This window comes from Choristoneura fumiferana, chromosome 25, assembly GCF_025370935.1.
Source record: "Choristoneura fumiferana chromosome 25, NRCan_CFum_1, whole genome shotgun sequence".
Taxonomy (NCBI): domain Eukaryota; kingdom Metazoa; phylum Arthropoda; class Insecta; order Lepidoptera; family Tortricidae; genus Choristoneura; species Choristoneura fumiferana.
Genome location: NC_133496.1, coordinates 12,792,264 through 12,817,804, shown reverse-complemented (window position 1 = coordinate 12,817,804; position 25,541 = coordinate 12,792,264). Strand labels below are relative to the sequence as shown.

General features: G+C 36.9%; 3 protein-coding genes across 3 annotated transcripts in view; 2 read left to right on the top strand and 1 right to left on the bottom strand.

Moving 5' to 3' along the window:
• The window catches only part of htt (huntingtin), an 86,253-nt gene extending 76,324 nt beyond the window's left edge, over window positions 1-9,929 (bottom strand). The window contains 12 exon segments of the mRNA XM_074107384.1: window positions 387-1,180; window positions 1,606-1,730; window positions 2,762-2,871; window positions 3,852-4,016; window positions 4,578-4,702; window positions 6,295-6,484; window positions 6,979-7,112; window positions 7,689-7,820; window positions 8,512-8,729; window positions 9,178-9,299; window positions 9,504-9,645; window positions 9,718-9,929. Coding sequence (XP_073963485.1) covers window positions 387-1,180; window positions 1,606-1,730; window positions 2,762-2,871; window positions 3,852-4,016; window positions 4,578-4,702; window positions 6,295-6,484; window positions 6,979-7,112; window positions 7,689-7,820; window positions 8,512-8,729; window positions 9,178-9,299; window positions 9,504-9,645; window positions 9,718-9,782 — 2,322 coding nt within the window. The 5' untranslated portion in view covers window positions 9,783-9,929.
• Window positions 9,930-11,787: 1,858 nt separating this feature from the next.
• LOC141442485 (pyridoxal phosphate homeostasis protein) lies at window positions 11,788-13,571 on the top strand. The gene is made up of 4 exons (XM_074107501.1): window positions 11,788-12,067; window positions 12,309-12,666; window positions 12,981-13,222; window positions 13,297-13,571. The coding sequence occupies exons 1-4, from the start codon at window positions 11,975-11,977 to the stop codon at window positions 13,366-13,368; spliced, it is 765 nt and encodes a 254-aa protein (XP_073963602.1). The 5' UTR covers window positions 11,788-11,974; the 3' UTR covers window positions 13,369-13,571.
• A 245-nt stretch (window positions 13,572-13,816) lies between these two features.
• Window positions 13,817-25,541, top strand: part of LOC141442486 (uncharacterized) — a 42,014-nt gene continuing 30,289 nt past the window's right edge. The window contains exon 1 of the mRNA XM_074107502.1: window positions 13,817-14,084. The gene's annotated coding sequence lies outside the window, so the exon portion shown is untranslated. The remainder of the gene's footprint in view (window positions 14,085-25,541) is intronic.

Sequence of the window (25,541 nt, the reverse complement as noted above, 5' to 3'; positions counted from 1 at the left end):
AGAAAATGAATATTTGAATTGTAAAGTTAAGAAAAAAAAGACGTTTTTTTTTTGGTGTCCGTTCATTTGCTACAAAATCAATGGATATAATTTGATCATCCATAATGGAATTTTCAGTTTTTTTTTTTTATATATAATCTACTAAGTGGTTCAAGTTAGGTTAGATTTATTTTATAATAATCACGCGAAGTACAATATTTCTAAAAAAAAAAAACTTAAATATATCAAAGAAACCTTTAGAGATTTTGAGCAATTAACCACACCTACATACTAAATTTCATCAAAATCCTTCGAAGAGTCATATGCTCACGCACACAAGCACGGACACATACCTTTTTGATTTTTTTAATAATAGTAGGATTAGCATCTCCTTGTCTGACACTTACCTTCAAAATGATTTTCACCAACTTCTCGGAACTAATATTATCACTGACATCTTTTGGGAGCGCACTGACATTCCTCCATCTATTATAATCACCATGAGACAACTCCAACGCGGCACTCAAATAATTCCCAATACATACTCTCACCAACCCCCTTATTTGAGGGTCATTATGTCCTTCCAAAAGCACAAAAATATCCGACATGTGCTGGAACTCGAAATCCGTATCCAATTCTTTATCAGCACTAACGTCCATCAACTCCGGTGCATCCTTACTGTGAACTTCATCCGTTCTTTTTAAAGGACGTTTAGCTTTGTCCTTTTTAAAGGCGTCTAGGTTATCTAAATTTGTCGTGGATTCGCCGAAATGATCAAATTTCATGTCTAAATCTATACTTGATGACAAAACGCCGCCACTGCTCGACATAGGATAACCCGTAGTGGGGTCATTACTACAAGTCATGTTGGAATTAGTAGTAAAATTACTATTAGTCATGTTAGGATTAGTGCTATCTGTCATACCACTGGCTATTAGCTCATTTTTTGGGAACACTTTGCTATCCAATATGTTGCTTTGGACATCTTTCGATGAACTTTTTTGTTCGACGCTGTCCATTGATTTCTCTAAAGATTTGCTATCTTTTTTTGATATCTGATGGGATTGGGATTGACTGTCTATGCTTCGGTTTAGGAGTTCTTGTGTTAGAGAGTCTGTTAAAGAGTCTTGGTAGCACACGTTCCGTTCTAGTATGAAATCGTTTATGTGATCTTGGTTATAGTCAGTGCCTTCGGATGATCCTGAAATGTAAAATAATAGTAGATTATACTGCATTGATTTGGTTGAAGCCGGTTCCCGATGGATGCAGGCCGCTTCCAATCTATGAGGGAGGCCTATGTGCAACAGTGGACGTCCTACTGATATGATGATGATACGTTTTACCCTGAATGTCGACGACTGCTTGCCCGCAACTTCGTCTGCGAAGAATTCGTTTATCGCCCATGGGAACCATACAATTTTCCGGGATAAAACTATTCTATATCCTTTTCAAGGTCTCAAACTATCTCTATGCCAAATCACATCACGGATGGTTAATACTTATACTTTAGGCGTGAAAGAGTAACAATCAAACATACTCATTTTCGTATTTATAATAGTTATAGTCATCCACTCTTCTACGGATGCGGGTAGGTGACACTTACTTACCATTACATGTATGTCTTACCTGATATATTATGTGGTTTAATATCCGCATCTTTATCCAAATACACAGTGATGGCTTGTGGGTAAATTTGCAGTATTTCGGACATACAGTTCAACGCTGATGACTTAACAGACACTCTGGTCACCCTGAAATGCAAGTTAGAAAGTTTTAGGAAACAAATGGGTCACTCATTGGCAATGAATCACAGATTGGTCCAAAACACGTAGCTCATGTATCGACTAAAGCTGATTTGGAGTTTCGACTACTAATCAATGTGGGTTTTTTGACAGGCGATATATCGCTAGATGGCGTTAGTGTTAAGAGGTCTGTTTGAGGTCAGTCTTGCTTGCGATTGGCTCATTTAGTTATGTAACTGTTCATTACCCGACTGCAAGGAGAGCTATTGTTATTTATTTATTTATTTTCTTTACTGAGGAAAACAAACAGCAATACAATCATACATGAAGCTAGTATACATACATGCAGGTAAATCATGAGCCAGTAAAGTTTTTACTGATATTTCTACACTTATTAGGAAAATATTATGCACAAAGTAAGTTAAACAACAAACGAAAGGAATGATGACAATATCTTTCCTTGAATACATGCAGAAAACAGTCACTAAACAACTACAAAGTGCTTCTTATTGCGGAACTAGTCACAAATGTGGCACAAATGTCAAAGTTGTGAGGATACAAGCGCCAAATAGCTTTTATTTTAGCTTTTGCGGGCCACTGGTGGTCCGAGGACTATTGGTTGGAAGCTGCTGGGTCGATGATAAATTAAATTAAAATTTCATCAGATATTAAAATCAAATTGTGATTGCACTCAATGTATCAATGTAGCTCAATGCAGCGTGGGCCGTCCACCAACTAAAGGCTGACCAGCATTATAAAAAACCTCGCCATATTGCGGAAAACCAATAGAACTAATTTCTTGCACTGGTAACACTAAATTCAAATGTCATCTGTCTATTGCTGTCAAAGTTTAAGGTTGTTTGCGCGTGGTATTTCAGTGTTATTTTGTGTTTTTGTGCGTTGAAATGCAGACCGCTTCCAACCGAAACATATGGAAGCCTACGTCCAACAATGGGACCATGATGATGATGATGACTTAACATCGTAGGCTTTAGGAAAAATGACTACGCGCAGACCGATATAGCAGAAATAAGGCAGACCTGTCAGATATAAGACCTCCTTTGTTTGCAGTCAGTAGGAACTTAGAAGCGAGCAACCTCGCGCAGTATTTTAGTGGAATATCGTCGTCTGCTGTCGTTCCAATGTTGACCTGAAAGCCAATATTTGTTACATTATTAAATATACCCTCCTGAGCCCTCGCGTACTTCATGAAAGACCAATTAACACTAAGAATAACGGCCGAATGTACTTTATAAAGTACAAATTGTTCATTGAACAAAGAATCCTAAGAATTTTGAAATAATATCCAAAATAACAAAGCAGGTCAACCACGTCTAGGTCTTAAGCACTAAGTTCGTTAAAAAAAGTCAGGACTTCGGACGATACTATTACAAGAACACATTGAAAAAATATATATACTGCAGCTGGTAACCGAGACCGGGTCTCCATCAATTCGCAACGCGTGTTGTACACCCCCTTCGAGCTTTAACTAGACCGTTATCAAAATACGAGCAGTATTATTTGTCACCAAGCGCCAATTTTTATAACAAGCGTTTATTTAGCAACTAGCTTTATTTAAGCCAACTAGCTTATTTTTTCTTTATTATCGTCTTCGGACAACACTCAGCTATCCTCAAAAATATCAGCTCCTAGTTCAATAAACTAGGTCTTTATTTTGCGACCTTCCCCTAAGCTATCCTACTAAATAAGGTCTCTTGATGGCTAAGCTGTCTTCATGGATGAGGCAGTATAACAAATAGGAGCGTTTCCGAGAAACTACGAAAGGAATTATTTATTTATTGTCAAGAAGACATTCATATCTAAGGCGTATTATAAAGTTAATGATTATATCATGCACAGGGGGATATTTAGGAATAATTCCGATCCGCATTAGCAATCCCTTTAAATAGCGAACCTACTGTGTTAAAAATAAACTTGTGATCATTTAATAATATTGTAAATCTGTTTAAAAAAAATATACCTCGTTGAGTTTCTTGCCGGATTCTTCTCAACAGAGGTTTTTCCGAACCGGTGGTAGATTTTTTTGACATTCATAGTGCCTGTTATAGCCTAAATTAAATAAAGATATTTTGACTTTGACTTTGATTCACTACAACGGTATATACGTACCTTGACTCCACCTTCAAACACCGCATCAACCTGGTCTTCCTTGTGGTCCGAGTCCTCTATTTCCCTCAGCTTGTCAGCCAGCTCTTTGTGGTAGCTCAGCAGCTCCGTGGACAACTGTTCCGGGTTCACTTCCATGTCCATTTCACTGGCTGGAGAGTCTGGAGTCTAAGGGAGATAGGGCATTGTTACAAGCAGAGTGGAAAAGTGAATGAGCCCTGAAGAAAAGTACTCTACATTATACTAATATTATAAATGCGAAAATGTGTGTCTGCGAGTCTGTGCTGTGTTCTATGTGTGTACATGTGTGTGTCTGCATGTGACTGCCTGTGTCTTTCAATGTATGTTTGTATCTGTATGTGTCTGACTGTCTATTTGCGTGTGTCTGTTTGCATTTCTGCGTCTGTGTGTGTCTGTGAGTATATGTGTGTGTTTGTTTGTTACCCTTTCACAGTAAAACGGCTGGATGAATTTGGATAAGTTTGGATAGTAAGCTGCACGTCTGGAATAAGTCAAGCTACTTTTTATCTCTATATTTCCATAGGATCCATGAGACATTGAGAATCTTATCCGCTAAGACTAAAACATTGTAACTATACCTTGACAAATTTGTGTGTGACACTTCATAGAACCCTGTCGAACCAAAGAAAATCTTGATAAGGGCAGCAGAGGCTCCCTGCGACAAGATTCTACTGAGTGTCACAAATGAACTTGTCAAGGTATAGTTACGTGTATTGTGAGGTCTTCGACGCTCAAGCTCGGCGTCTGGAGCTGCAGGGCTCCGCTGAACAGTAGTTCCGACTCGCGCTCCGACACCGGCCCCATCGTGGCGCGGGACGATATACTCGATGCACCTGGAGAGATAACGCTGGTGTCTTGACAGGCGAAATATATTATCGCTAGATGGCGTTAGATCGTGAGGTTTGTTTGACGTTTCAGTCTTGCTTGCGATTGGCTCATACATTAACCAATCAGAAACGTGACATGACATAAATAAACTAAAAAGATTACTCTCCTCACCCGCGACCTTATGATAGCTAAATTTACGCAAGAAATGCGTGTTCATGCAGTGCCTCCACCTCCACACTGTAAGAACACACACGAATCACACAAACCCATCCATCACCACCACACTAGACGCGTTTCGAACTCAATCAGAGCTCATCTTCAGAGCAACACAACCATTCAATATGCTACCAGATGTTAGACAAATGTCGCGGGTGAGCAAGGTAATTGTCTCAGTTCATTGATATGGACCTCCGCAAAGTAACGCCTGATTCAATAAATTATGGTAACGTCTCCTGAGTTACTTATTAGTAATAGTATGATTTTATGGGATACAAATCCACTAAAAGTTAGGAGTAGTGACGGATTTAAGGCAATTCTTTCATGGCTCATCTCACAGATATAGATTACACTAGATAACGCAAACACCTCAATCTGTATGAAAACCAACCGTGTCACTTTTTTACATCTACTGTGACGTCTCAAGAGCGAATTAGTGAATTCCCCGATGTCCGCGCAAAATCGATTCAAATGCGCCGCCCGCCCGCGCCGTGGGGCTCGAGTCAGTCACTAGTCATGATTAGTTAGTTAGCGGTCAGTCGTTGTATGGAGCCAACCCCGACGTTTGGTCGGGGTTCGGACACGCGCATTTGCGTAATCTAGTGTAATCTATATCTGTGGCTCATCTCCTAAGCATGCTAATAGTTTACATTGCAAACACTTTTCTATGCAAGTGTCCTGACTTACGGGACAGAATAATAACACTACAGAGTTGATTGAACCATTGGCGAATGGCAATTAATCGGTGTACTGCCGTTTCGGCAAAATATTTTTGGCCGAATTTCACTTCCCAAAAACTTATTGCAGTAGTTTCATTTGCCAAACAAATCTTTAGCATATTTACATTTCGCATTTTATCAATTCGGTCAAATTATCATTTGGTATAATTTTACATTGTCAAGTTTTACTATGACAAACATTTATTCAGCAAACGTTTTTTTTTTTTTGCTTTTTGGCAAAATGACACTTCGCACATGAACCAACCACAGAAACCAACTGCTACCAGCAAAGTAGGTTAGGTTAGGTTAGAACTGCGTCCTCCACAGAAATGAACTGCTACCAGAAAAGTAGGTTATTATGCCATGCAATATTTTGGGAAGAGTGCTTTTTGCCAAACGATAGGTACATTTGACTAAATAATACTGGGTAATATGAAATATGACTAAGTAATTATTTTTGAAACAATAATTTGGCAAAAAAAATACTCACTGTAAAATTGTGATAAGTCGTTTTAGCAAATGATTTTTGCCAAATGATAATTTGAGTAAAATATTTTGGGATGTGATACTTTGGGAAAAGTTTTTTCCCATACATTAGTAATCCCAATTAATCAGTATGCAACTATTCGTTTCAACTATTGCAGCATATAACTTGAACTTACTGATATTTCTTCTATGCCTTTTCTCTTCTCTGTTATCCAAGCACACTTTCTTTGGATGTCTTTCGAGCAACGCCTTCCTGTATTCACCCCTAGCTTGCGATAGGAGGGTAGTCAGACATTCGAGCACGGCGTTTTGTATGTTGTGCTCAGTCGTCGTTCGTTCTATGTAGTGAATACATAGGTAGTAAAACTGTAAAAAAAAGATAATTTATAAAATAAAATGCTGGTTCTGTACAAACTTGTAAAATGTATGCAGAATGGGGTTGGCTTAGAATTACATTTACACCTCCATAGAACAAGCCCCTACCATCCAAATATGTACCTGTCTCTGATGACCATATTCTAATCACATTCCAAAAGAAAATGGATAAGGTCTCCAGTCTTATTACAACCTATACACAAAGGTGATTGTACAACTCTCATCAAATTGTAAAAAACAGTTTAGTGGAATGTGACCAGACCGCACACGAGAAGATCCCTGGGGAGGCTGGAATTATCAGAGTAGCAAGGTTAAAGTAATAGTTTAGGGTGTCCCCAAACCTCCATAGGCTTTAGCGGACCAAAATCACTCTCTATGTCCACGCAATAAGAGCGAAAAAGACGTCGATCGGCTTTTACCGACGTTTTTTGGTCGGCTTAAGCTTCCGCGTCGATAAATCTGAGGAGACGCTTAAGTCGATTTACCTCTAGATAGTCGTGGACAGTAAACACTTCGTTCTCGGCGAATTTGGAGACGTCGTTGGTATGGAACAAGGCTTTGACGACGCAAAACCACGCCATTATCACCGTGTTGTCCGTCGTCGACGGCCATAGCTTCTCTGTCAAAACAGAAAATAATTAATAAACAATTTAAAAGCAATATAGATTTAAATTATATTAATTTACTGCTAAACACAGGTTTCCTCTTGGGGTTGAAACAAACTGGTACATACCAGCAAAGTAGGTTAGGTCAGAATTGTGACCCTACTTCAAAATCATATCCTTATTCACACCACACGAAGGTATTAGACCAAAATAAGAGGAGAGGGAGCGAGGAGTATGGCGATATTTTTGACAAAATCATTTTTTTTATATCAATATTTCCATTCGCATTTTTCCCCAAATGCTTTTTTTTTGCTATAGTTTTTTACTGAAGCTATTTTTACAGTAACATTCCAATTTGAATCGACACAGATACAGTTTTGACGGAGCTCCGCGGCGGAGCTCCTACTTCAGTGTGTTTTTGGCCCTTCAGGCCGATGCAGACTTAACATAACCTAACCTATGTATCTGAGACGATTAAAATTGGGGAAAAACGCGATTTTAAAAATAAGCACATAGTGGAAAAAAAAGCGAATGGAAAGTTTGCCATCAGATTTTTTTTTTGTCTAAAACATCGTCCTCCCGATACTCACGGAACACAGCGTTGCAGACGTCAGGCAGCGCGGTGTCGCGGTGCGCGCACACGTGTGCGACGCAAGCGGCCGCCGCGCGCCTCACCGCCGGCTCGGGACTCTCCACATGACCCAACAGGGCTTTTGACAGCTCTGAAACAAACACGATTGATGCGAGTGACAGACTTTACCGACCCTGACAGTAGCGTCACGGAAATACCGACCCTGTTTTTCGTGTGCATGCGCATTGAAACCCATGTCACTAAATACCAGCCAGTATCGTACCGCGTTACCGGCGCGTGTCAATACCGACCTTGTTTTTCGTGTACTCTGAAGACTAATAAGTAATAAATATAGTACAGAAAAACATTAAGGCGCGTGACATTTGGGGAGGGTCAAAAATCTTCAAAAATTGTGTTACTATGTAATACTTAAACACCTCCAAAGCTAACTTTTTCTTTTTACCCTTAGTACTTGTAGGTAGTGGTCTTTTTATCTACATGAAATCATTTAAAGGAATATGTTGTCACATATTGTCAAAATAAAAACATTTAAATCCACTGTGACATTAGTTTTAGATACCTAGTTAGTTTATTTTAGCAATAATGTAGTATTAAACTTATTTCATCTTGCATGCTCCTTTAGCCACATTATGATTGTTGTGGACAGTTGTAGTTAAGTTACAAACTTTGATTGTGTAGTATGAATGTGTCAATTACAATTAGTATCTGTTTGTAATTTGTAACTGTTCCTAATAAATAAATAAATAAATAAATGTCAGAAATCTAATGATACCTCAATCAGTCTAAATTGCACTGCAAGTTATAATCATACAAAGACCTACCAGCAATCTCTTCATCAGTCGTATACTCCGCTAGGGCAGTCAGCACTCGGTCCAAATTGTTCTCCAGAGCTTCCAATGTCAGTTGTATTTCAGTTGTCTTCCGCACTATCTGACTGAGTTTCGGGAACAGCATCTGTGCTTGCGTACGAATCTTGCCCACTCCGGGACGGAGCCAGCATTCTCCCAGACAAATGCGGGTTAAGGCTGCGCGAATCCATCTGGAAAAACATATTAAAAACTAGACTTAATACTAGTAATTATAAAAGAAATACTAAGTTAAATATTTCCATACAAAATTATTGCTGTATCTAATCATTTTATGTCAATTTGCCAGTTAATCAAGTCATGCAATGTCTGCATTTTGGTGAGCCTGTGGCATGATTTTCTGCTGCCGTGTGTTGCTGACTGTGGCATTCGAAAGGTTCATTTCTATACTTTTTTTTTTAACTAACCTTTCGTATTCTGTGTCCCAGATGAGTCCAAAATTGAAGGCTATTTTGTTGTATTTTTATCTTAATCCCCCTTATTAATATAACTTCAAACAAAGGCAGCTAGAATGCTAGTTTTTTTTTTTTACTATGCATATGAAAGGTTAATAGCTTTCACTTAGTTTTCCCATAAATCTATTTCAATATCTGTCAAAATTAGTCATGAAATGTACATTACCTTGCGTTTTTCGTTTGATCGATTTGATTTTGCAAAATTATATTAGTTTTGTGGGAATGAAACGCAAAGCCTCCAACTACTGCTCGGTTCAAAGCTTCATCACCCACTAGTCGAATTTCAGCCTAGAAAACATAATAATAAATTAAAATCCAGATAAAGATTGGGTAATGTCTCCATAGCCAATCAAATTAGCCAATGCCTTGTTCAATAAAAAAAATATGAACAGATGTTGTTAGGCAGAATTAACAAAACATGAATACAAGCAATTAAGCGGAGCTGTAAGCAAAATATAATTAAAATGTTATGCTAAATGAACCGATACTTACGCTTTCATTGCTCGCCAAAGCTAGTAGTGTCGGTATAGAAGAGTGCAGAAGATTAGCATAATGTCTGGCGCAGTTTTGCCGACTTCCCAGTGCACCTAGACACCGACCCAATGTTCCAGCCGCTGACTGAAGCTCGTGGCTCCTTAAAAAACCACAACCAACACTCAAAACACGCAGGAAATACGTATTAAACAAAAATAATGACAAAACTCACTTCGCAGAACCTTCGACGGATTTCAAGTATTCCAAGGCCTTCTCGGCCTTTTCTAGCACGTTCATGACTTTATCACATCATTCGATATCCAATGAAGATAATTTGCGCATATTCAGGTACAAATATCGTCGGAACACCATGAATAACTTCGCGGAAAAACGCAAACAAACTTGAGAAAATCAATCAATCGGAGAAATGACGTTTCTGAAGCAGTGTTGCCAAAACGCAAAATGTAAAAGTAGCTAAAATATTTTTAATTCGACAGCATAAATTAACACTTTGATCTGCTTCTAAAGCCCGGTTCTCATTTACCTGTAGTGTTGTGTCGTGATGCTATCTGTCTCTTTCTCTCTCTATACTTGTAATGCGACACAGCACAAGCCATCAAAACACACTGCATCCGATAATAAGTGAACGCAACCATATAAAATATATGAAACCGATACCGTTCTGATGCATCACGACACAACATGACAGATATAATAAATGTGAATACGGCTTAACTTCAAAATGGGCATAGTAAAATAAAGAGCGCAAATCAAATTTCACTTCGAAAAATGTACAGTTTGAAATCGTCGTAACCAATGTAAAAGTTAAGAGTCCCCAGTACGCTTGAGTTCCCATAAAAACGTAGCTTCGTTCTAATTTACAAGCAGCACTACAGATCAAAACGCATTGACTGTACTCTGTTCGAACGTGAAAAAAAATGTTTACATACGAGTGATGGAGATCAATCACGTAAGACATTAATCTGCTAGTTCTTACAATGCTCCAAAAATATTTACCAAATGCTCTTATTCTGATGTATAAAATGAAATTTTTAGCAGTACAGTCGTGATGAAATTAAACGTGTCAAATTAGCTACATTGCTGAATTTGGCAACACTTTGGATTCGTTCAGAAATTGACTATATAACACGAAGGTTGGATTTTGATTGAATAGATTGATTATTCGCGTGTATAGCAGGTGCGGCCACATGCCGCAGGTGCGGTCGCTCGCCGCTCGTTTGCGGCGATAAATCTGATCACGTGACCCCATTTTGAATGTGATTTTGAATTTCCCGCGACTTAAAAAAGTAGCGTCAAGTCGCCGCGTCGAGCAGCACCGTGGCAGCGAGCAGCAGTGGCTGCTTGTAGGAATGATCTTGGTCTTGAAAGCTGATTTCTTAATCTCATTTAATAGCAGTCGTGGCAGTGGTACAAATAATAGAAATTGAGGTGAATGAAAAAAAAAAGTATTTTTTTCCGAACATGAAGAAGTTTTTTTTTCCAGCGATAAAGCTCAACATTTTCTTTTCAGCCTTATTGCTATATGTCACGTGACCAGTTTTGACGTTGGAAATGAGCGTCGAGTCGAGCGACTTACATGTGGCCGCGCCTTTAGCTATATAAAATTTGACATAATTATTGATTGAATTGACATTGTTTTTCGAAGTTGTTAATTTTATTTATTGTAAGAAATCTAAATCTAATCGATATTTAATCGATCGATTCAGTTATAGACTTTTACTTTTACACACATTACATTATGCGTAATTGTATCCAGGGCTTTAAATACCGTTAAAAAGTGGTAACGTTACCAACTGTCAAACCGATTTAACGTTAAATGATAATTAACGTTAAACGATTTACCGTTACTTATACAACTTTTTACCGGTAAAAAAAATGGTAACGTTATCAGCTATTCATTAAATTAACGTTAATTCAAAAGTATCGTTAAATCATTTTAACGGTATTTATATTACTATTTACCGTAAGCTTGGGTAACGTTAAATTTTAGATTATCCTCATTTATCGAGCGAGTATGCACGCGCTAAATTGGCAACACTCGGTAGCATAGCAAAAATTACCGATAGTAGTTATAATAATGTGAATTGGGTAACGTTAACAAGCCCTACAATGTAAAGTAAATTTACCGGTAAAAATAACGGTAATTAGGTAACGTTAAATAATGTTAAGCTATCAATTAACGTTAAATTTTAATACCGGTACTAGGTATTTTTATGATTTTTACCGTTATTTAACGTTACTTATAGTGTGAATTTGGTAACGTTAACAAGCCCTGATTGTATCAACTGGAATGAAACATGACAACAGGTCCGCAGGGTTATGAAATAACGGAGCACAATAATTATTGATCCTAACAAACATAAACACACGGCACTACGCGATAAGATAACGCGTTTTATGTATAAAAGTATGTAAGTTTATATGTTAAGAAACAAAACAACTTCATTTCATAGTTTTTAACACACAAAATGACCACTGTGGGTGATCAGGAAGTAGACGTAATGTATGGTCTAAGAAATGTTTTGTCTAAAATTGAAGGTGCTGTGGCTAGAAGAAGCAAAGTAAGTTATTTTTATAATTAAATTGAGATTTTTCTTGTTTGTTTGTTTACTTATGTACATATGTATGTAAACTCTTTATTGTACAAAAGAAAATATATATTAATATAATTATAGTATTATGTATGACCTTGTGACGGGATTATCTCTTTCAATCGAAAATAATCTACAAAACGTGTTGCCTGTGCGCGTTGCTATGCTCATCATTTTCCTGTTGTTTTTTTAGTGTTTTTTTTTTTTTTAGGATTTGCCTCAAATTTCGCCAAGATTGGTTGCTGTGTCCAAAATTAAGCCACCTGCTGTGATAATTCAAGCTTACGAAGCAGGACAGCGTGATTTTGGCGAAAATTATGTAAACGAATTAGCTGAGAAGGCTTCAAATCCTGATATTCTAGGAAAATGCAAAGACATCAAATGGCATTTCATTGGCCATTTGCAGAATAATAAGATAAACAAACTCCTTGGTTCGCCAGGGTTGTTTATGGTGGAAACTGTGGACTCTGAGAAACTGGCTGATAATTTGAACAAGCAATGGCCAAAGTACAGAAAAGAGGAAGAAAAATTGAAAGTTATGGTTCAAGTTAATACTAGCGCTGAAGAAGGTAATGAAATTGTCTATTATGGTATTGACTGTTTGACATAGCATATCCTAGCTGGTGATCCATGCATGGGGTGACACTCTTTCCCCGGCCGGATAATACGAACATGGAAATACTCCTGTGTTTGAGTTATGGCATGTTATTTTTAATGTAAATTTCATAAATTTACCTTACCTACTTTTCTTTTTACTTTTATATTTATTTAGTTTACGTTTTATGTTTGAAGCTATCTTAAACACATATTTTCTTAAAAAAAAGAATACTGAGCAAAGCTTGATCGCCAGGTCACCCATAATCAACACTAAATTTATTTTCAGCTAAGAATGGTGTCCCACCGTCAGAAGCAACAAGCCTTGTCGAACATGTATTGAAACAATGTCCAAACTTAGAATTCATAGGTTTGATGACCATAGGAATATACGACTATGATATGGCTAACGGCCCAAACCCAGATTTCATCACACTCGCCAAATGTAGACAAGAACTGTGTGAGAAACTTAACATGGATATTAAAAATATTGAATTGTCTATGGGCATGTCAACTGATTATGAACATGCGGTAAGAAACTAAAAGATGAAATTAATTTTAGTCTGTTTGTTTACATGATAATGACATAATCTTTAATCTTTCAGATAGAGCAAGGAGCTACTACTGTCAGAGTTGGTTCTGTCATTTTTGGAGCAAGACCCCCTAAACCTAATTAAGATTTGAATAGTATTTTGAAAGTGGATAGGAAATGTTGAATTTAAAGATAATATATTCAATGCGGGCTTCCACTGTGCAACTATTTAATGATGTGTACTTGTAGTAAAGTAAATATTACTGTTTTAACTCTAGTAAAGTAAAGATTATATTGATGTTTACTAAAATAAACTTATAAAACCATAATGTTAAATTATGTTAATAATTGTTTTAATGAGTGTGTCCAGATTTCCAGATTTTCTTGAGTCTTATCTCTATAAAAGACGGAGCATTATTCAACAGATTGCACTGCATTGTCAGACTGACATACATACTGACATGACAGCTGACTTTGGATTCGTTCAGAAGTTGACAATGAAAAGCGGTCTGATTGCTCTCAGCGTTTTCGAACGAAATCGTACCTCCTCCCCTCACTCCTCCCTCCACCCACCAATAAAAAAAAAACAATTGAATCTAGTTAGTTTCCGAACGAACCGATTGACGTACGCACGCGCATCAAGAAAAGTTTTTGTTGTATTTTCATTTAAAAATATCGAATTTTATTTGAAACGATGTAAATAAAGGTTTAAAACTTTACAACACAGTTGAAAAGAGTTAATTTATTGGCGTTGCTGTCGATAGGTGTGATTTTTTTATGGCGTTTTTGTAGATCGAACTCGGTCAGAAAGTTACATCCCATCCGGAGAGTTGAAAGTTTTAACAAGGCCGAGTTTAGCAGGTATGTGGGAATTAAGGATAAACACACATTTACCCAAATTTATAGTGCACTTTCTATTTTATTAGTTTCATAACGTAAATAAAATTAAGTAAGTAGGTATGTGGTATAGCTGCAGATTTGAGTCATTTGTTTTTTAATTTATTTTGACGTCATGGATTTCCTTATTGTAGTTACATCACCAATATGCCAATATGCCTTAGATGAATGATTGGTCTCGCGCGCTCGCTCGACTAGATACCGCGGGAACTAAAAACAAAACGTTCGTGAATGCGGCAACTCAATATTGTAGTGTGGCTAAGAACGGTGTAAGACAATTTGCAAGGATGCTAGTGTGCGTGACGAATTGTGTTGCCAGCTGCTCCACTGTTACCCGAATTATTGGAAAAATAATTATTCTGTGGTCTATTAAGTTACTGGTTACAAAATGTATCTTGGGAAATACTTAGAAATTAAGAAGTAATTAAGAGTGAATGTATTAATATGTTTGTGTAAAGGTTAGGCGTAGGTTTCTTCTTTAAAAAAATGGTAGGTATGATGTAGGTATATCAATGATCAGGCCTCACTTTTAATTAAAAAATATATATATTTAAGGACATTCAATATTTACAAATTATTACTGAAAATTCATGGACTGAGTCACCAACTAAGAAGTTTTGCGTACTTAACACGTTGCACCTATAGTTAAACCTAATATAATTTACAGGTTAATTAAAACTAAAATAAAAATAATTGTTTACAAAATATACATACATAGGTAGATGCATACATACATACTTACATACGCTTGAAAAACATAACCCTCCTTCGGGCAGTCGGGTAAAAAGTTAACATTTCAGGAAAATGGGTAGAAATACGAAAAAAAAATTTTTTTCTTTTCCCGTAATACCTAAGTAAATCAGGTGATCGGGCTTTTGACTGGGAAGACGAAAAACTTTTTAAATTTTAAGACACATTCACCCCTTAATTAAATAGTGTCGGGTAACAATTTATACACCTTCAGTGTATAATATCACAAAGATAAACATTAAATAATATAGAACTAGGTTATGTATATATAATAATTACGTTAGATACTTAAATAAAATAAGTTATTAAAATTTATCATCATTTAATGATGATAACAATAAATTCAATTTATTAAAATCTCAACCACGGGGAATTTGATTCTTGTGTACGCGGCAACACAGAATGGCGTTTAGGGTTCATGTTATTTTATTTTGTAATTTCGAAATTATACGATATTTACTGATGGTATGTGATCCCAGTGTCCTTCTTATTTCTTGTAGTATTATTTTTAAACAGTTTCACTGCGAAAACTGGCATTTTACTTCGGTTTATGACCAAAATTTAACAAAAATTCGGGACATGCACATTACACACAGTTTGCAACGCGACTGAGTCGCCTCGGGCTCAGGTACGCCGATTTCGGCGTACTATTTGTTGCCGCATTTGACAAGTACGCCGGCGGTATCTAGTCGAGCGAGCGCGCGAGACCAATCATTCATCTAAGCCAATATGCATTCATTGCATCGCCTTGTTTTAGGATGATATGGTACTACAAGTTAGATAATTTAAGTTTTTGCTGCTCATAAATTTGGTAGTAGGTACTTAATCATCATCATCCCAGCCTATTTACGTCCCACTGCTGGGAACAGGCCTCCTCTCAGTAGGTAGGTACTTAAACAAGTTTTTTTTTAAATTTACTTTAGTTTTTAACTGACTTCTAAAAAGAAGGAGGTTCTATGTTCCAATGTTTGTATTTTTTTTATGTATGTTCACCGATTACTCAGTCAATTGTGGACCGATTTTCAAAATTATTTTTTTAATCGAAAGGGTACCTATTCTTCTGAGGTGGTCCCATTGTCACCAAGTCAAGATCTGATGATGGGATCCTAGGGAAATCGAGGGCAAACCTCAAATTTTATAGGTACACCTATGGCGATTTTAGCATTTTTAGCATTAAGATGAGCATTTACATTCAGAAAGTATCATTTGGTGACCTGGACCTGATGAAGAAGACCGTGATGACCAATTGAACTCATCAAAGCTAAGTAATGCATGCTCGTCTGTAAACGATCATGATTAATATACCTAGATAAGTGACTAAGAAGAAGCTTTAAGTTAATGCTTCTTTCGAACTGATCTGATGCTGAAGCCAGAAGGTAGGCAACGGAACTCTGTTATAAAACAAAGCAACTAACTTGTGTTTTGGGCTTAATGTAATCGTTGTGAGATGTACTTTGGCTACGAATCACTAAAAGGTGAGAAATATAGAAAAATTTTAACAAAAAAGTAAAACCGACTCAATATTTTCAAGGGTTTTGTAGTTGGTTCCATTTTTTGTTATTTTTAAGGAGTCTGTTTTACTTTTTCGTTAAAAATTTTCTTTTTAAATGTATAATTTAATTTTTATAATATTTGAAATGTTTATTTACTTAACATAAATTAACTTGATCTTAATATAAACTTTCTATATGCCAACGCGCGATGGAAGGAAGCATGATAGGAATCAAAAAACAGACAAAGTAAGAAACAGCACAATCAGACAAGACTAAAATCCAACTACACTCGCGAGCAAAAGTTTCGGGTCACTAACATTTACTTCAATATCTTGAAAACGAATAAAGCTATCGCATTGAAATAAATTGAACCTTATAGACAATTTAATAATCCTTCATTACACGTATAAAAACTTATTGGTTGACGTGAAGTAATGCCATTAAAAAAGTTATAAACAAAATGATCGCTTTTTTCTCAAATTAGAACTTCTAATTTTCGCAACTGTCTTTGCTTTTGTGTGCTTTTGTTTTTGTTCTGTCATAAAATGTGTTTATAAGAAGTGCTCCAAGTATCCAATAGTCATTATCAAAGTAGTAATTATGTCACTCACACCCGAGGATTAACGAAAATCCTACGCTGCTGGAAATTGGGACGAGTCAGCGAGAAACTGCAAGAATAGTCGGTGTATCGTTGTCTACAGTCCAGCATGTTCGCCAGCGGTTTCTAGAAACTGATTTGAACCTACGCAGACCAATAACAGGCAGACCCAGGTGTTTAACGGAACGGGAAGATCGATATCCAGTTAACACTATGCTGCGAAATCGATTTCTTACGGGAACAGCACTGACTCAACATTTTTTAGGGCTTGGTGGAAGCAACCCTAGTGCTTGGACTGTAAGACGGCGACTTGCTGAAGGTAATTTGAAACCATTTAGACCCGCAAATGGTCCGGAACTCGAGCGGCACCATCGTATAGCAAGACAAATTTATGCACGCGAACATTCAGATTGGGCGATTGAAAATTGGTCAAATGTCACATTCTCGGACGAATCAAATTTATGCTGTATAAAACGACGGAAGGGCAAAGGTATACAAAAGACCAGGAGAATGATTAATGCAAGCCTGTATTGAAGAAAAGGTGGCATAAGGTGGTGATTCGGTTCTCGTCTGGGCTGGAATTTCTGCGGAAAGCCGAACAGAGCTAGTACTGATCGAAAATGGTACTCTTAATGGCGTAAGATACGTGGATGAAATCCTTACCGACCACGTCGGTCCATTTATGGCAAGACTTGGTGAAAATGCTATCTTTATGCACGATAACGCCCATCCCCACACTGCTCTTGTAGTGGAAACCTACCTCGATGAGGTGAATATTCGTCCATGGAGTGGCCAGCACGTAGCCCCGACCTTAACCCGATCGAGCATGCCTGGGACGAGCTCGGACGACGTGTGAGACAGCGAGATCCTCCTTCAATTGCGCTTCGTGACTTGAAACATGCTTTGGTAGAGGAATGGGAAAACATTCCCCAACAGTGTTTCAGAAACTTGGTGTACAGCATGGCGAATCGCATTGCAGCAGTGCAGACAGCTAGTGGGGGTAATACCAAGTACTAAACTGCGTTAAAACTACTTGTAAATATAAAATCTTAAATGTTTTCAGTTTTGGTTTTGCAAGCAAATTGACGCCATTTTTAATTTGTCGTTTTAAACAAAATAAAACAAATGATCAGTAATAAATGTTATGCATTTTATTTTAGTAACATTAAATTGTCTATAAGGTTCAATTTATTTCAATGCGATAGCTTTATTCGTTTTCCAGATATTGAAGTAAATGTTAGTGACCCGAAACTTTTGCTCTCGAGTGTACTAACGCGCCTAATATCGCAGAAAGAAGGCAAGAATGGAAATGGGCAGGCCACATATTGAGAGGGAAAGAAAAATGGAGCAAAATAGTTATGCAATGGTACCCGAGAAATGGGAAAAGAAAAAGGGGAAGACGACAAGGAAGATAGGTTGCAGGAATATCATGGAATAGTGGCTATAGAAAGAGGAGAATGGAGAAATTGGAGGAGGCCTTTGTCACCCGGCAAACGGACATGTAAAAATAAGCAAACAAGAAATCTATGAATAAAAGAGAAGGAAAGAAGTGATGAAATATTTATACATTCTTGTAATGTTACATGCTGTCTGATTAAAGGCTTATAATAATAAATAATATTTATTGTGAGAGACCCAACACTGTAGTGACAGTATTGGTGCTCTCTCTACTACTGATATTGAATACCACAATACTTGCTTTTCAATCACGCAAGTAAGAATTTAGCAACCAGAGGGCAGAAGCCCTCCTAAAGCAAAAGGCAGTATCTCAAAAAAAAACACTTCCGAGTTATTCCATCTAAACCAAGATTGCTTAGTCACTAGCCACTGTTCATAACTAAGTAGTTATGTACATAGAAATGAACCAGAGTAACATTAATTATGGCCAAATTTCGAACAGTGGTAATTGGCTCAACAATGCCTGTTCGGGCATTTACACAAAAAAGTGTATCTATTTATTTATTTTTTAATTCTAGATGAAATAGGTATTATTTTACGTACTGATAGTCAAGAGCCGATAGTTAAAAAATGTCCCAAACAGAAAAGTCAGTTTTGTGATGTTTTTTTCTTACACTCGGTATCCGGGCGTCACAAAACTGACTCATAAAATTCGTATTGAAAAAAATTAATACATTTTGCAAGAAAAGGTACCTTTTTTCGAAAACGCCCTTCATTCTAGGTACCTACATGATGTATAAATTATTAACTCAAGTGTTTTTTTCTTTGAGATACCTACCACCTTTTGCCTTAAGAGGGCAGCATTCTCCTGTCATGTGAAGTTAACACATTCTGTACCAAGAAACCAACAGGTACTCAGCAGAAAAACTGCAATTTGTTACAAGCATAGTGATACATGTTTACAAAAGTGTTAAGTGAAAAAGTTCTAATTATTTTTACCTTGAAATCCTCTGAATGGGAAAGTATACATATCTTCATGGTCAAGCATATTAACAGTTATTTGTGACACAATTGAGATTCTGAAACTACTGGACTATCAGGTTGTTCTATGTTTATAGTTTATAGGTTGCCTTGTACTGAGATGTGAGAACACAGGTATTGCTCACCAACTCAAGTATTTACATTCAGAAAGTATCATTTTGGTGAACTGGAACTGATAAAGAAAACCGTAGGTACCGGTAGGTAGGTACTCTGTTATAAAATAATATTACTATGCTTTGGCTGCAAATCACTAAAAACCATAAAAATAACTTTTTAACAAAAAAGGGAACCAACATCAAAAACCTTAAAAATAATAAAATTGACTACTACCTAGCTTGAAATCGGTGCCTCAGCACTAGCCAGCAGGAGTGATTGAAGCCCAATGTATGTAGGTGAGGTAGAAGACTATTGTTCCACTCCTGCTGGCTCGTGCTGAGGCACCGACTTCAAACTAGGTAGTAGACATTTATTTTCAAGGTTTTCGAAGCTGGTTCCATTTTTTGTCAAAAAGATTTTTTAAAAAAAAAAAACTTATTTTAAAAATTGTTCTGCTGTTAGGTGACATGTGCAAATTAAACAATTTTTATTTAATTGGCTCTGTGGAAGGCCCATTATTATTAAGAATCTTAGAAGAATGTCATTTTCCTATATAGAAAACAAATTTTTAATTGTTCTTGTGATCAGCAAAAAATAATAACCCAACCAATATCAAAGTTTAAAATATCATATCCTGTTTGGGATAAAATGTACAGTTGCCAACACTTTTAAATGAGCATTTGAGCATCCTACCTATGTGATACTGATATTGTATTAATCTTGATCTTCTGCATGAGATGCCATAATAATAACATATTATGTTAAAACCAGGCTGCCATGATTGTAAAGGTACACCTAAATCTTTGAAAAGAAAAATCTCACATCCCAAGCACACATATATAACCCCAATTCAAAAATCAACAAAAACAAACTACTATTACCCAAATCACTCACCAAATCATCAGCCATTGTTTACAATCATTTAAAAATCAAGATAATTGGCCTATTCAATCTGCTGATGCTCCGAATGACCTCCCATTACGCTGAAGGCAGGTTTATGCAAAACTACGATGTTTCCTTCTATTGTATAATTGTTGATAGTGATCATATCTTCTTTACTAGTAAACTAAGGTAAAAATGTAAATTACCTACCAAGTAGGTATTTTGAACATGAAACTACCGTGAGACTCACTCATATTCGCGCGAGCGTAGTGTGCGTGTTGCGGTGCTCCTGAGAAGAAGGGCTACGAAATAGCCCGAAACTTGTGGAGCTAAACTCGGTTTAAGACGTGAGTTATCCGTTACAATATCATTTAATACCTACCAAGTAATTTCTATTACATTGTGGTTATTTCTTATGACATCGTAAGAGTTGCGGGCAACTGGTGAATGCAAGTGAAGAGTTGTCGTTCATTGTAGCGTTCTAAGGGGGAGGGCCCTGTTCAGCGTGGACGTCTTCCGGCTAATGATGAATTTGTATTAGTGTCAATAAAAAGAATTATTAAAATCGGACTACTCTGTAAAAAGTTTTGCGTGGTCATATATAAAATTAAAAAATAGGTATACGCGTCGATCTGAGTACCTCAACCATTTTTTTTCGTCGATTATAACATGGTGTAGGTTTAACCCTTAATTTGACAAAATTTTAAAAAAGTACGATTCAAACCTCGTCGTTACCTCATATTCCGAAATTTTCTACATTAAAAAAAAATACAAAAAGATAGTTTTGAATCAATGTTCATTGTTTTCACTAGCCTTTGCCCGCGGCTCCGCCCGCGTGGTATTCGGTTATCGCGCGCTGTTCCCTCGGAAACTGTGCATTTTTCCGGGATAAAAAGTAGCCTATGTCACTCTCGGGCCTATAAACTATCTCTATGCCAAAAATCACGTTGATCCGTCGCTCCGTTACGGCGTGAAAGACGGACAAACACACAAACATACAAACACACTTTCGCATTTATAATATTAGTATGGATTTCAGTCTAAGTTTAAGTTTCACATTCAACTGTTTAAATTGGCAAGTTTATTAAGTAACATTGAACCTTTGGTCTTTTACCTTTGCTCAATGCCTAGTTATGCTAATTTAATGCTTACTATAACTGTTCATGTCATTATTATTCTCATTCCAAAAACAAACATCAAATAATAATGAAAATTACATAAATAAGGAAAACATCGTCAAGAAACTGCGAAGCAATTCTATGGTGTTGTTCCCGCGTGGGAACTACGGCCTAAGCCCTCTCATTCTGAGAAGAGGTCTGTATCCAGCAGTGGGACGAACATAGGCTGAGTTGATGGTGATGATGATGATTAATGAACAAAAGAAGGTTCTCTTATTTGCGCAGCAAATAACCAAGAATAAGACGCACTTGTCGCGCTCGCGAACCTTGTTCTCTTGTCTTAAAGACTAAATTCTCTTGACTTAGATGTGGCTACTAGCTTTGAGATATAGTGTGATGGAATAGTTAATTGTTTGTAGTACCAATTAACAGTTTTCTGACGTTGGGAAATCAGGTTGTTTGTTAGCATCACTTTCATTCTGTTGTGGTTACGGAATTTCCTACAGTCGGCAAGGAAAATTGTTACTATTTTTACTGTGTCCCTTTGGAATCGTGTCGAAAAGCTGTTTTGTTTGCTGACTGTACCTATATTTTAGTGCATAAAACATACAATATGTTAATAAGCAAGTGTCCTAAGAAAATCTAATTAATCCGGAAGTTAGGATTCATCATCATCAGCCTACAGCCATCCACTGCTGGACATAGGCCTCGTCCATGGCGCACCACAACACTGTCTTCAGCTCCTCGCATCCATCCGCCGCCAGCGACCCTCTTAAGTTCAGTTAGATCATCAGGTAGTATTGGACACGTATTCTTTCCTTTCGAATGGCGTCCGTGGACCGGGACACGAGCTGTCGGTAGACCTCCAACAAGATGGAGCGACGACTTGGTTAAGATCCCGGGATCGCGGTGGATAAAAGCACAAGACCGGTCTGAGTGGAGAGCCTTGGGGGAGGCCTATGTCCAGCAGTTGACGTCTTCCGGCTGACATGATGATCATGATCCTTTTGCGAATTAAACAAAAAAATGAAGATACTTGTGTTTACCCGCGGCTTCGCACACGTAAATCATTAGATCCAGCAGCTGAATTGAAAATTTAGGATTTTTAAAAATTCCCGTGGGAATTCCCGAAAATTAAATGGTGGTTTTCATTGACGTTCATATTCATGTTCACGTTCATGTTCATTTTCAAAAACAATTATGTCAAATTTCATTTCAGTCGGGTTTTTTGATTTTTTTATTCATGAACCAATAGGAACGCTTCATTTACCTATCCTCGCACAGCACATCTCTGGTGGAAAGTGAAACAGCTGAGCGGATCGAGGCGAAGTAAATGAAACGTTTCTATTGATTCATGAAAAACATATTCCTCGCAACATAATCCTCGCACATCTCTGGTGGAAATGGAGCCAAAGTCAAAGTCGAAGTCAAAATATCTTTATTCAATTTAGGCTATAACAAGCACTATGAATGTCAAAAGAAATCTACCACCGGTTCGGAAAAACCTCTGCTGAGAAGAATCCGGCAAGAAACTCAACGAGGTATATATATTTTTTTAAAACAGATTTACAATATTATTAAATGATATGTATACATCACAAGTATTTAACACAACTTTATTTTTAACACAGTAGGTTCGCTATTTGAAGGGATCGCTAATGCGGATCGGAATTATTTCCAAATATACCTGTCCATGATATAATCATTAACTTTATAATACGCCTTTGATATTAATGTCTTCTTGACAATAGATCTGAATTTTGTATCCGTTTCATTTATAATATTTTTTGGAATTTTATTATAAAAACGTATGCAATTTCCCAGAAAAGACTTTTTGGTTTTAGCCAGTCTGTAAGATGGAACTTTAAGCTTCCCTGTGTTTCTAGTAGCCTTTGGCTTATCGACGTTAGTGGGAAAATCACATATGTTCTTCCTAACATACATGATTATTTCAAAAACATAAAGCGACGGCAGGGTTAGGATATCTGTAAAGATTCGTCTTCAAAATAAATTGATCTAAGATAAAAATTGACTCAATGTCTGCAGCAGATCATAAAATAAGGCCGTACGAAATAATGCTATTAAAGTAAGCAAAATACATTAACCGTGCCTTACGAAGGTACGCTTTTTCTGTAAAAACCGCTCTTGTATAAGTGGTCTCTCTTGTTGTGAAGGAAGCGTGAAAACGATTGACAAAATCACAATGTCTGTACAGCAGATCCCATAAAATAAGGCCGTACGAAATAATGCTATTAAAGTAAGCAAAATACATTAACCGTGCCTTACGAAGGTACGCTTTTTCTGTAAAAACCGCTCTTGTATGAAGTCACACCCCAAAGGTCTTAGGTTAACGAGCCCAGCACAAGTACTATATACAGGAAAACGCGTAACAGCTGTTATGACATCGGAAGCGTGAAAAACGATTGTTTCGGCTCCGTTGACAAAATCACTGGGAACTGCCGCCTGTGACGGCGAACAATGGTACAGATGTTTGCGCCAATGTTTGCCAATCTTGCTTATTGGCACTTATCCGGTGCTTGATGGATTAAGGATTACCCTTTCTTTTTCGATGCGGATTGGGACTTTCGCGTTGTTGACTTGAACAATGACAATTGGTTCCTGCGCACAATTGGAGTGTTAGTAGGTATAGGTAATACTACGGTAACACGGTTGGGTTCACTTTTCCAAATGTGTATTATTCCCAATAGTGTTTTCATTCGCAAAACTCTATTCCAGTATTTCAAAATACACCTAATATTCCTAAGGTCGACTAAGGAATTTTGAAGAAATCGGAAGGTACAAAGATATGCTTTTAAAAAAATGAAATTCACATGGAAAACGATGACATTAACATTGTATTAAAATATATATGTACTTATGGTATTTGCACTAAATAAGTGTACATATTTAAGGCATTAAGTACATTTTCTTGAAAAAAACACACGATTTGAGTCTCAAAATTTTGAGAAAGCCTCAAGAAAGTGGTCCATATAAGGAAGGAAAATAAATACCAAAAAGGTAAAGTTTGGTTATGATCTAAAGTCACCTCAGCTAATCATAATTCAACCCACAAAAACTTTCTACAAAACTTTTTAATAAAATCGACACTTCATACTTACGATTCTAGCAGCAAATAGCCCTGCAACATTCAAATCAGCGTTCGCTGATTCACATACGTTAGAAAGTGGAAAGCACTAAACGTTAAGTGGCATACTCAAAGTTATTACATTTATTGTACTTAGAGTACGTGATTTACTTGGGAGTGTTGAGCGTTAACGAGTTATGACTTAATTAGGCTAGTAAATTTAAAGTAATTTGTCTTATTAAGCTAGTCTAAAAGGCGACGGTTGACTGCGAGTCACACAGTTATTGTATTTTGCACGGCCATGTAAATTTAATCTAATGCTGTTTTAATATCTGCCTACCTATTTCTTTTTTCTTTGCACAATAATCTGAGCATCATTAGCTTCTATTTGAAGTGCAGAATATAGACGCTATAACGTATAATGAAAAGTGACCAAAGATGTAACTCACTGAATTTTAGTTTAGATTTATTGCTCACCCTTACCGGGTAAAATTGCGCCTAAATTATGACAGAAGAATTTGCTTCTAACAAAACTTAACGCAGTACCCCCCGATGCATGTTTCACGCCCATCAATAAAGATCAGAAACATATCTCTTCCTCTAATTATCATTCTCAAAAATGCTGTCTCATATACAGAGCGTACACGCAATATATACAAAGACATAGTATCAGCAATGAACTGTTCGTCATGGGAATAAGATCCAAATCCTATTACGCGCTACAGATGTAACTAGCAAGCAAAACACGAAGAAAATTGTAAGTGAAATGGCGAGTAATTTTGTTTCGGACGCCTTTAATGATCGTTACGCTTCTATTCGAGAGTCGCGATAGATTTCTAAAACATTGGCGTAACTAGTGGATTAATAATTTCTATTTTTTGGACATGGTGGATGTATTTTATGTTATGATTGATGACGTTTTGTAAGTCAGAGGTCTATAGTCGGGGAATGAAAGGAAAG